The sequence below is a fragment of the Carcharodon carcharias genome, chromosome 6 (genome assembly GCF_017639515.1).
Source record: "Carcharodon carcharias isolate sCarCar2 chromosome 6, sCarCar2.pri, whole genome shotgun sequence".
NCBI classification, from domain to species: domain Eukaryota; kingdom Metazoa; phylum Chordata; class Chondrichthyes; order Lamniformes; family Lamnidae; genus Carcharodon; species Carcharodon carcharias.
The window spans coordinates 129,871,620-129,884,818 of NC_054472.1; the positions used below are offsets into that span (position 1 = coordinate 129,871,620).

The window sequence follows — 13,199 nt, forward strand, 5'->3', positions numbered from 1 at the left end:
GCACCTTTAAAGACAGATGCTAAGTACTCATTTATTACCTCAGCTATGCCTTCAGCTTGCACATGTAGATCCACTTTTAAGTTCCTAATCCATCCCTCTCGGCCTTTTAATACCCTATTATTATTTATATAGAAGATTCCCTTTCATGTTAGCTGTCTGTCCTGTCTCATAGTCTCTCTTTGCCTTTCACATTTCCTCCTTCACTTCCCCTCTGATCTTTCTATATTCAGTCTGGTTTAGCCTGACATCTGTCATAAGCACCCTTTTGCTGCTTCATCTTAATCTTTATCTCCTTCATCATCCAGGGAGCTCTGGCTTTGGTTGCTCTACCTTTCCTGCTTATAGGAATGTACCTCCGCTGTACCCAACCTATCTTCTCTTTAAAGACAGCCCATTGTTTTGTTACAGTTTTAACTCTTTGATTCCAATTAACCTGAAGAGATCTGTTCTCAACCCAAAGAAATTCATCCTCCTCCAATTAAATATTTTTGCTTTAGACTGCTCTTTGTCCTTTTCTATGACTAACTTAAAATTTACAAAACTATGATCATTGTTCCTTTAATGTTCTCCTCTTGTCAATTGATCTACACGACCCACCTTATACCAACCAAATCCAGCAAAGCTCCCTCCTTGTCGAGTCGGAAACATACTGATCAAGAAAATTCTCCTGAATACACTTCAGAAACTCTTTTCTGTCTTTGCCCTGTACGTTTATTATTATCCAAGTCTATATTTGGTTAATCAAAGTCCCCCTTTATCATTGTTTGATAGCTCTTGTATCTTTCTGTAATTTTCTTGCAAATTTGCTCTTCTGCATATTTTCCACTAGTTGATAGTGAATAGAAAACACCCAGTAGTGTAGTTTAATTGTCTCCTCCAGGCCAAAGAAGTAAGACCCTGTGATCAAATCACTCAACCTTTGCTTTCCCACCCCGTTCTGGGTACTCTGACTTCCCACTCTGGTGATCCTCAGCTGTTTTTCCACTCGAAGGACAATCTGCCTGTCAATCAGCTTCTCTGGTAGGAAACCTCCTGAAATAATTTAAAACACATCCTCCTGTTAAATTTTGAAGGATGCCTGGGACAGTTTTGATTCTGAGTTTCCCATTCTAGGTCCTCCCCTCCCTGCCCTCCGACCACCCACTGCTCTCTTCACCGCCCGAATAAATATTGGGGCCCAAACTCACTTGCCAAAAACTGTCCCAAAGCTAAATTCTAGGCCAACATACTTAATGTCAGCTAGATTTTTCTCCTGGTTGGTTTCGTAATTGGTGGCGAGCCAGAGCAGACTGCTACCAGACATGCTGAACCCATCATGATCCTAGCCATTTTTCTTGGGTTAGGATTCATTAAGCATGTATGACAGGCTCCTGGTGGTACCTGTACCATAAAGACCGAGCCTACCACTACAATGCTGGTAAATTCAGCTGTGCTCAAGTGGGACATTCAATTCAGCACCAAGCAGTGGAAGAACTACAACTAAAAGGGGAAGAAGCACCCCAAACCAGCCTATTCAAATGGTTTACAAAGCCTCTGAGTGAGCCATAATTTATTATGGGGTCAGAAAAGAAATAAAAGAGGCCAATACCAGGCCCTCTCCTCATTGCTGCCCCAGCATCCCCATCCCTGTACAGATCTTACCTGGGGTCAGTGCTACTGCAATGAGAAGGCAGTGAAATCAGCTGTTTCTTATAACCCTGTCCCTGCTCACCGTCATTAAATTTGGTGGAACGGTTAGGAGGTGGATGGCAGCTCCCTGCAGATGGTGGACATGAAGTTTCCTCGCATCATCTTCAGGGACGGAATCTGTGCTAGGCTTGCTTGCCCATCTGCCCTGTTCTATTAGCACTGTACTGCCTATCAAGCCTAGCACAGGCATGAAGATATTACAAATTTTAAAGCAAATTTTAAAAAAAGTGGACACCAAAAGCTGATTAAGATGGCTGTAGCATAACATGTGACTTGCACTGTTCAGCTCCAGACAGTCCTGGAACTTAAGAAAATCCCTAATTACATATGAACAATCACAGCCATTTGTGAAATTCACATATCCCTCGTTAAGAATGGACCGTCAACAGAGAGGACCATAACATACCAACTGACTCATCTTTATGCTTCACCATGGGCAATAAAGACATCAAAACTTAATGGGTGTTAGACAAATATGAAATGGATCTCATTGACCTTTCATTGTATTGTGATGTCTCCTCACCCTGAACATACAAACCTTGGCAGCCTGAATCTCTCAGGGTATGAAAAGCCATAACACAGAATGTTTGCTGGTCTGACATACTATCTTATTTGGAAAAGGATTTTGGACTTGTAACTTGTCACAGGAGTAAGGCAGCCATATTTGTTACCTGCTCTTAAAAAATAGCAGCAGAATCTGTTCTGAATGGATACCATCAAAAACGTCATCTAAACCATCTGACCAACTGCAAGACAACTATGCAGCCAAGGTAATATACAGTTATTCCTTGAAAGTTCACCTGGGAATCTTCTGACAATTCAACTACAAGAAGCTTCATGGCTTACTGAGAATTCTCTGCTCTTAGAAGATTTCCACTCCATTCATCTAAGCTAAAGCACCCATTCATCTAAGAAACAACAGGCCTGCTACAAAAAAGACTGAAATAATTCCAGATTGTAATGTGTTTTTTTTCCTTCATTTGTATCTAACCTTTAAGAATGTGGTAGTGTGTGTGAGATGACGCATTTAAACCTTTGGGGCAAGTGTGTGATAATAAATAATCATTATTTTTAAATTCACAAAAGCTTGCTTCTGGAACCATGTAAAAGTTTAGGCAAAACACTCTGAGGATAAGAAAACATACTAACCTTACATTTTAAAATACTTTGATTACAGGCAACAATAAAACACATACATACACCCAATTGTGCAAGAAAATCCAGCCCCCAGTATCATCTTCCATAAAAATATATCTTTTTATTTTCAGTCTTACAGCTATAGCTGTTCTTCTACTTTTTACATGTTTCTAAGATCTTTTGCTGTTTCTCTTAATGTTACCTAATAGTCTTTCTTTACCTTTCAGCATTTTTGGTGTCCTACTTTGTTTACATTCTATATTTTATTTGCTGTGTATTATTAGATCCAGGTTTGTTATGCACCTCTTCATAAGTCCTATTTTAATTTACACACCTAGGAACTCTTTTTATTCTAACAATATCCTACTTGAACTTTCCCATTATCTGTATGCTGGATTTACTAACTTTTTTTTATCATTTCAGTTTATCTGGGCTAGTTTCCTTTTTATCACTTAGAAATTTGCTTTTTTCAGTCAAGTACCTTCATCTGTCTTTCTCCTTTTCTGTTTTAAGTTGATCCCAACTATGTTATAGTAACCGTTTCTTAAATGTTTCTCTACCCTTACATGACTTTGTTGTTGCATTTTATTCCCTAGAACTTGTTGAACTAAAAAAATGTAATGATGAAGATGTTTGTTATAATTTCAGTGGCAGTGAGGGAGATACTAAGGTGTTAGTAGAAAATATAACTAAGGAAGAAGAATGTGAAAGTGAAACTTGGGATGAAAAAGATTATAGTAGTTGTGCACCATTGCATTCAATATAATTAGGTTACTAGGGAAATTGATGCTTTGACATGCAGGCAATCGCAAGAACTGAAAAGTTTGACTTTTGTTTAGCTGGCATTGAACAGAAGGAATTTCAACTCATCTACAATCCGATGTTGGAGTGTCAGTTTGATAATACAGCAACAATCTTGCGTAGAGGTAGGGTGCACATCACATGGAATCCGAAGCAGATGATGTGAACAGATGACATGCAAATGATAAATAAAAAGTTACCAAAGAAGCAAAAATATAAAGGCAGATAAACTTTTGAGGTGATGCCATGATCATTGGGACAGACAGAGGTGGTGTCAAAGATGGATACTTTACTACATGTGTTATGAAATAAAGCTCTATTTTCTCCACTTTGGATCATGCTTATTTATGAATAAGCCTCATGTATAACAATATAAATGACATTCAGCAAGATAGAATAGTTAGGATGGCAGTGTCAAACAAGGTAAGTAAAAGTGTATGTGGCACTAAGCTACGTGTAGCTCGTGTATCTGTTGACTAAAACACAGCTTGTGGCTTGGCCATAATCTAAATGAAAATGGACAATTTCTTGTGTGTTTTAGATTTATAAATGTGTTTTCAGTGTTCCACCTAACCTTGGTAATGAAAGAGGGAAGTGGGAAAGTGAGCAGTGTTACCAATGACTATGAACTCTTTTACACACTTCTCAAGCATGGGTACAGTGTAGCCCCTAGATCTAGATGTGTAAGTGATGGTTTGTTTTTCATATAAGTCTGCATTACAATACTTGATTCTATTTTAAGTATTCTTTACTTACTTGGCCTTCATTTTAAGGATCTTTTGGGAATATGGATAATTCACCAGAATTTCACTCAGAGTCTTTTTGTTCAAAATAAACAAGTTTGCAAATCCACTGGCAATTACATTGGCAGTGCGTCGATTCCCTCCAGCTCCTGCCAGAAGACTGCAATAATAATAGAACCTAATCAGTTCCAACTTCATGCTTCAATCATCATTTATACATTTGTACTGGAAAATAAATTGTTTATTTTATCAAGCAAATCATATGTAATGGACTAAAGCCACAGAATGGATGCAGTCACACCTAAATAACCTATAGACAGCGTTTTCTAATAGAGGATAGCAACTTTGATAGACTTGAGCAGATCTTTCAACATTAGAATATACATTTGTGTATGAACAGAAAGCCAATCCTTATGAAAAATCAATACCACTGAATCAATGCAAAGGCACTAATGCAAAATGAAACCAGATCATCAAGATTCAATGGAGTCAGTGACTAAAACAATCTATTTGTAATAGGGCACAAGTACAAAAAAATGATTAATCTGATCAGATGAGGTTTATTCTATGGATTTAAATAACCGATCAATATAATTATTTGGGAGGAGAACAGGACTAGTGATAACTCCGATAAATCCAAAGGGGATAAATTCAGGTTATTCAGATGAATACCTAAACTTAGCCTATTTCAGGTGGATTAACCTAACCCTCCGCACAGCAGAACATAACATAATGCACAACATAATTTCCTTAACCTGCCAAATAATTCCTACTATTGGTGTTATTGGATTGTCTGTGAGGTGAAACTTAAGGGTCAATGTTCACTCCTGGCGGGAGTCATGCAGGTGAGAGCAAGGCAGAAGGAAGAAAGTGCAGCCCTCTGCATTGTGTGGCCCAGGAGATCAACAGTTGCTGTAGCCTAGCAACTATAGGAGCAGCCAAAACACAACCATGTGCTCACTCATTCTGATTGTTATCATTGCAGGAAAAATTGATATAACTGATGGCCCTGGTAAACAAGTCATCAGTCACTTATCTTAAGCATTTATGGACAGCCTACTGAGCCTCAGAATATCTCCAGAAGAGTTCTGGAAGAGTCCAGAGACAAGATTTCAAGAGGATGCAGACCAGCTGGTGAAAAAGCTGGACACATTGCAGATGAAATCCAGCACAGTGTAAGTGTGAAGTGATACATTTTGACAGGAACAATGAGAACAGACAAAACATGTTAAACGATGTAATTTTAAAGGTTTAAAAGTCAGACCGTGAGGAGAATGGTGGAGTAGTGGTAATGCCACTGGGCTAGTAAACTAGAGGCCCAGATTAATGCTCATGAGGACATGGATTCAAATCCTATGAGGGCAGCTGATTAAATTTGAATTCCATTAATTTAACTGGAAACTCAAAAATAGTCTCAGTAATGATGATGATGACAACTATCATCAATTGTTGCAGATACACATCTGGTTCCATAATGCCCTTTAGGGAAGGAAACCTGTCATCTTTACCTGGTTTGGCCTACATGTGACTCCAGATGCACAGCAATGTGGTTGACTTTTAACTGCCCTCTGACGTAGCCTAGCAAGCTACTCAGTTCAAGTTCAAGGGCAATTAGGGATAGTCAACAATTGCTGGCCTTACCAGTGATGCCCACATCCCATGCAAGAATTAAAAAATGACTGTCCTCCGCCAGTGTATTTGAAGGCAAGGGGCAGGAGCTTGTAAAATAAAATGGGTGGCCTTCCCACTGCCTCCTGGCCTACCCGTAGACCTGTGTCCCATATTATGGTAGGCAGATAATGCATCAGGCAGCCTGCCAGCCCTTGGACTGACTGAGGCCCTTAAAAGGCCAATTTCTGGCCACTTAAGGATCTCTTTCTGCCTTCCCTGCTATAATACTTGCAATCAGGAGAAAGCGGAAGCAAGGCAAGTAGCCCATGCAGTGAAAGCTGCTGGGCAGAAAGGGGGGATACCTCCTTAGGGATGTCTCCTGTGCCTATTGGGGAGACCCCTCCTGAGATCATGTCCCCTCTTTACCCGTCTCCCTTACCTCTAAAACCCAACCCACCAGCCTCCCCACCTTCCTCTTCTTGCTGTGGTCTGCCAGGCAGGACCATGAATATCCCTGACTTACCTGAAGTCCGGGATCCATCACATCTTCATCTTTGTGGACTGCCTAAGTCCCAGCAGTGGCCGCAGCTTGATTCTGGTGCTGCTGAGGCTAGAGAGCTGCCAGCTAATCTAATTGGCCGGCAGGTCTCTAGGGTGGGACTTCCTTCCAGGTGGGGGTGGAAGTTTCACTCTGATCCAATTAAGGCTGCCCCAGTGTATTATCACAGTGGGGTAGTCGGGTTTTGTAGTCAGTGCGGTGCCAACGGACCTTTTAGTTGTTGGAGGGGCGGGGAGTGGGGATTGCAAGTTAGCCATTCCCTCGGAATATCCACCTGCATGTTTACAAATCTTTGAAGATGGCAGGAGAGGTTAATAAAGCAGTTAATGTAACACATGAGACCTTGAGCTTTATAAAGAGAAGGTTCTAATACAGCCAGGAAGTTATGCTAAACCTATATAAAATATTAGTCCACTGTGTCCACATCTGGGTACCACACTTTAGGAAGGACAACTTTGGAGAGGGTGCAGATAAGATGTAATAGAATGGTTCTCTGTATAAGGGATGAGAGTTATGTGGATAGATTGGAGAAGCTGGATTTTTCTCCTTAGAGAAGGCAAAGAGGAAATTTGACAGAGGTGTTTAAAATCATGAAGGATTTAGATAGATTAATAAAGATAAACTGTTTCCAATGGCTGAGAGGCTAATTCTGATAGAGCATAGATTTAAAGTTATTGACAAAAGAACCAGAGTGTGCATGAAGAAAACATCTTTATGCAATGATTGGTTAGTATTTGGAATGCACTGCCTGATGGGTGGTGGATACAAATTCAATTGTAGCCTTCAAGAGGAGAAAAACAAATAGCAGAAATATGGGGGAACAGCAGGGGAGTGGGACTTAGTGGGTTGCTTTTTGAAAAAGCGATCATGGACTTGATGGGCTGAATAGCCTCCTTCTGTGCTGTGCTATTCTATGATTCTCTAAAGGAAAGGTGTGAAGTTTTGGGTCAGGATTTCGGTGAAGTGGTCTCCAGCACTCCTTTTCTGCTGGGGGAATGAGACAAAGTGCAACCATATTTCCTGTGTTTTATTCATTCATTGGACATGGGCATTGCTGACAAAGATATATATTGCCCATTCCCAATTACTCTTGAGAAGGCCCTTCTTGAACTGCTGCAGTTGCAGCCTGTGTGGTGAAGATAGATTGCTGCTAGATAAGGAGTTCCAGGGTGTTAACTTAGCAAGATGAAGGAATGGCAATATTTTCCAAGTCAGTTTGGTGTGTGAATTGAAAGGGGAACTTGGATGTTTCGGTGTTCCAACATGCCTGCTGCCCTGGTCCTTCTAGGTGCAGAGGACCAGAGTTTGGGAGGCGCTGTTGGAGAAGCATTGCTAAGTTGCTGCAGTGCGTCTTGTAGATGGCACACACAGCAGCCATACTGGATCAGTGGGGGAGAGGGTAAATGTTCATGGTGTTAGATGAGGTGCTTATCCAGTGGCTGCTTTGTTTTGGATGGTGTCAAGTTTCTTGAGTGTTGTTGGAGATGCACTCAGCCAGGCAAATGGAAAGTATTCCATCACACTCCTGACTTGTGCCTTTAGATGGTGGACAGGCTTTGGGGAGTCAGGAAGTGAGTCAATATCTGCAAAAAAAAAAAGAACCCAGGCTCTGAGCTGGTCTTGTTGCCATACTATTTATATGGCAGGTCAAGTAAAGTTTCTGGTCAATAGTCCTAGATATTGATAGTGGGTAATTCAGTGATGGTATCAAATATGCTGAGCAATGTACACCAATGCCAGCAGGAGATGTATGATTCCTGCTTGAAATTAGAGCAATACCATGCAACCTGGGCTCCTTCCGAGACACCTTTATTGCCCATGTCTAATTTCCCTTGAGACGTTGGTGGTGAGCTGCCTTCTTTAACTGCTGTGGTCCCTTTGTGAAGGTACACCCACAGTGCTGTTAGGGAGGCAGTTCCAGGATTTTGACTCAGTGACAGTGAAGGATATATTTCCAAGTCAGGATGGTGAGTAGCTTGGAGGGTAACTTCCAGGTGGAGATGTTCCCATGTGTCTGCTGCCCTTGTCCTTCTAAATGGTAGCGGTCGTGGGATTGACCATAAGACGTAGGAACAGAGGTAGGCCATTCGGCCCATCGAGTCTACTCTGCCATTCAATGAGATCATGGCTGATCTGATAATCCTCAACTCCACTTTCCTGCCTTGTCCCCATAACCTTTGATTCCCTTACTGATTAAAAATCTGTCTATCTCACCCTTGAACATACTTAACAGTCCAGCCTCTGTAGCCCTCTGTGGTAAAGAATTCCACAGATTGACTAGACTCTGAGAGAAGAAATTCCTCCTCATCTCTGTCTAAAATGGGTGACCCCCTTACTCTGAGATTATGCCATCTGGTCCTAGACTCTCCCACAAGGGGAAACAACCTCTCAGCAGCTACCCTGTCAAGCTCCCTAAGAATCTTATGTTTCAATAAGGCCACCTCTCATTCTTCTAAACTCCAATGAGTACAGACTCAACCTACTGAACCTCTCCTCATAAGAAAATCTCTCCATACCTGGGATCAACCTAGTGAATCTTCTCTGGACTGCCTCCAATACCAATATATATTTCCTTGGATAAGTGGACCAAAACTGTTCACAGGATTCTAGGTGTGGTCTAACTAGTGCCTTGTATAGTTTTAGCAAGACTTCCCCGTTCCCTTTGAAATAAAGGCCAACATTCCACTTGCCTTCCCTATTACCTATTGAACTTGTATGTTTGCTTTTTGTGATTCAAGGACCCCCAAATCACTCTGTGCTGCAGCCTTCTGTGGTCTTTCTCCACTTCAATAGTATTTAGCTCCTCTATTCTTCCTGCCAAAGTCCATAACCTCATATTTTCTCACATTATATTCCATCTGCCAAGTTTTTGCCAACTCACTTAACCTGTCCATATCCCTCTGTGAACTCCTTGTGTCATCCTCAACACTTATCTTCTCACCAATTTTTGTGTCATCCGCAAACTTGCCAATAGTACATTCACTTTCCTCATCTAAGTCATTAATATATATTGGAAATAATTGAGGCCCCAGCATCGATCTCTATGGCACTCCACTAGTTGCAGGTTGCCATCCCAAAAATGCCTCCCTTATCCAACTCTCTGTTTTCTGTTAGTTAGCTAATCCTCTATCTATGATAATATACTACCCCCAACATCATGGGCCCTTATCTTAAGTAGCCTTATGTGCAGTATCTTCTCGAACACCTTTTGGAGATCCAAGTATTCTACACCTACTGGTTCCCCTTTATCTATCCTGCTTGTTACCTCCGCAAAGAATTCTAGTTAATTTGTTCGACATGATTTCCCCTTCATGAAACCATGCTGACTCTGCTTGATTAAATTATGTATTTCTAAATGCTCTGCTATTACATCCTTTACAATAGACTCCAACGTTTTCCCAATGACAGATTGGAAGGTGCTGTTGAAGGAGACATGTTGAATTTCTGCAGTGCATCTTGTAGATGGCACACATTGCTGCCACAGTTTGTCAGTGGTGGAGGGAGTGAATGTGGAAGGGGTGCCAATCAAGTAGTCTGCTTTGTCCTCGATGGTGTCAACCTTCTTGAGTGTTGTTGGAGCTGCGCTCATCCAGACCAGTGGGGAGTATTCCATCACACACTTTACTTGTGCCTTGTAGATAGTGGACAGGTTTGGGGAGTCAGGAGGTGAGTTACTCGCTGCAGGATTCCTAGCCTCTGACCTACTCTTGTGGCCACAGTATTTATATGGCTAGTCCAGTTCAGTTTCTGGTTAATGGTAACCCCCAGGATGTTGATAGTGGGGGATTCAGTGATGGTAATGCCATTGAATATCAAGGGGCGATGGTTAGATTCTCCTTTGTTGGAGATGGTCATTGCCTGGCACTTGTGAGGCATGAATGTTATTTGTCACTTGTAAGCCCAAACCTGGATATTGTCCAGGTCTTGCTGCATTTGGACATGGACTGCTTCAGTATCTGAGGAGTCATGAATGGTGCTGAACATTGTGAAATCATCAGTGAACATCTCCACTTCTGGTGGAAGGAAGATCATTGATGACCTACTCAATGGTAGAAGTCATAAATACCCATTGATGTCAGCAAGTCAGGTGAAAAGTGGATCTACTTGGGCTACAGCAATCTCAAATGTTTGGGCATAATATCAAATGTTACTTTGCCGAACTTTTATCATTTGCAAAATTCAATCGCTGTAAATGGTTATTTTAACAGCAGGTGTAGTAAATCTGAATACACTAATTGAATGTTATAAATGTCTAGTTAAGCCACAATCATACATTCTGAACAGCTTAACAGATGCAATTGATAATTTTTTTGTGACTGGACCCAGCCACTATCAATCCTGATTTCAGAGGTTACACCCACTCATTGATAAATATTTTTGGGCACTGGCACAAATCAAATCAGTTACTGGAGCTGCAAACAGCATCTATTACAATGAGATATTCTTTGCATCTAATAGAGTTGGTTCCATCATTAATATACTATAGTAATGGGCATTGCCTTATAGACTATTCCAATCTACGTAAGCCAGAGAAGGTGTGCATTAATAATGCATTTGAAGTTAAAATTGTGCTCATATAATTCTCCTAAACTACATTTTCACTAGCTCCTAGCATAGATTTGAGTTGTTGCATATAATACATAGAAAAAATGTAATAACATAGCATTAGCTCAGGCTTGTGGAAAATATATTGGGGGGAAAAATATCTGCTCACGTTGTGCCACTGTTCAGTATCTGAGCACTGCACTGTTCAAGCTTATCCCCGGGGATTCCATGGGGACAGACAGTGCCACTACCTGTGTGGCCTGTACGAGTTTCCTTATTGGAGAACGCTGCATGAGTCACACAGGCAGTGGCATTCAGTGCTGTCTGCCTGTGCAGAATCAACGTAGTCGGCTAGGTACCTTTGAAGTGATGGTGTGTGAACTTGGCTTGCATTCTCTTAACTTTAGAATGTTGAAGTTAATTGGTGGTTAAAGTGATAAAAGGATTTGATAGGGTAGATATAAAGAAATTACTTCCTCTGGTGTAGAGAAACTGCAGTGTGTTTTGTGCTTTTTCGCACGCCAATCTCAGCCTCCTCTTGAGGTCCCCGGCATTATAGGTGCCAGTCTTCAGCAATTCAATTCACTCTAGATTCAGGCTTGTGCTGAAAAGTGGCACACAAGTGCCAGGCAATGACCATCTCAAACAAGAGAGAATCAACCATCTCGCCTTGAAATTCAATGGCATTGCCATTGCTGAATCCCACACCACCAATGTCCTATGGGGTACCTTTGACCAGAGACATAACTGGAGACCAACCATATAAATACTGTGGCTACAAGAGCAGGTCAGAGGCTGGGAACCCTGCAGTGAGTAACTCACCTTCTGACTCCCCAAAGTCTGCCCACCATCTACAAGGCAGTGGTCAGCAATGTGATGGAATACTATTCCTGTATTCAATGCAGCTAGTTCAGTGCAGCTCCAACAACACCCAAGAAGCTCGACTCCATCCAGGATAAGGCATCCCATTTGATCGGTACCCTATTCGCCACCTTAAACATTCAACACCTACACCATCATGGTTGCAGTTTATACCCTCTACAAGATACACTGCAGCAATTCATGAAGCCTCCTTTGACAACACCTCCCAAATCAGTGATCTGTACCACCTTGAAGAACAAAGGTAGCAGGCGCATAGAAACACCATCACCTGCAAGTTCGTCCAAGTCACATACCAATCCAACTTGGAACTATATGACAATTCTCCTCACTGTTGTTGGGTCAAAATCCTAGAACTCCCTTGCAGCACTGTGGGTACCTACACTGCATGGATGGCAACGGCTCAAGAAAATGGTTCACCTTCATAAGGACAGTTAAGGATGGCAATAAATTCTGGCCTGGCCAGTGGCATTCATATCTCCTGAATGAATAAAAAAAATCTCTTAGACTGTTTACCACCCTTTCTTCCTTTAAGACCCTGCTTAAAATCCACCTCTAAAACTAGCCTTTTAGTCATTCCTAGTTTTGCCTTTTCTGAATCAGCATTGTTCCTTTTTGTCTGGCCACGATTCTGTGAAGGACCTTGAGTCATTTTTCTATGTTAAAGGAGCTATATAAATGCATATTGTTGCTTATGTGATCATTATGGGCTGGATTTTAAGCTCCCTACCGGTAGCTTTGAAGGCGGAGGCCCTGCAAAATCCAGCGGGAGGCCTGCTTGCTACCTGCCCCTGTCTGTCTGAAATTTTACAGGTGCAAGGGAGGTGTTGGATGGCCCACCCACTCTTGGGCCTGATGCCTGATGAGACACTTAGGTGGCCACTTAAGGGCTTCATCCTGCCTCTATCAGTGTTTACCAATGATTGGGGGTCGCCCATGTCATTGCAGGTAGCCCAGTAGCTTTAGCTGGTGTCAGGAAAGTGGGGTGGGGGGGGGTGGTGGTGGGTGTGACCTCTTTCGTGGGCTCCCTGGCTGTATTGAGGAACCCCCCACTTAACCCTCCCCTTGGCCTCTTGAACCCAGCATCCCCGGCAGCACGTCAAGTAGGAACTTCCTCCAGAGACAAGGGTGGAAGTTCAAAGCAATTAATGCTGCTCCCAGTGTTAAACTGCTGTAGGGCAGCTGTTGGATCATGGGCAGGCTTCACCCACCCCTTACTATTTAGCCAGGGAGGG

General features: G+C 42.0%; 1 protein-coding gene across 1 annotated transcript in view; it reads right to left on the bottom strand.

Moving 5' to 3' along the window:
* Window positions 1–4,379: 4,379 nt before the first annotated feature.
* LOC121278827 (cyclic nucleotide-gated cation channel beta-3-like) overlaps window positions 4,380–13,199 on the bottom strand; it is a 118,988-nt gene continuing 110,168 nt past the window's right edge. The window contains exon 13 of the mRNA XM_041189281.1: window positions 4,380–4,530. Within this exon, the coding sequence (XP_041045215.1) occupies window positions 4,380–4,530 (151 nt within the window). The remainder of the gene's footprint in view (window positions 4,531–13,199) is intronic.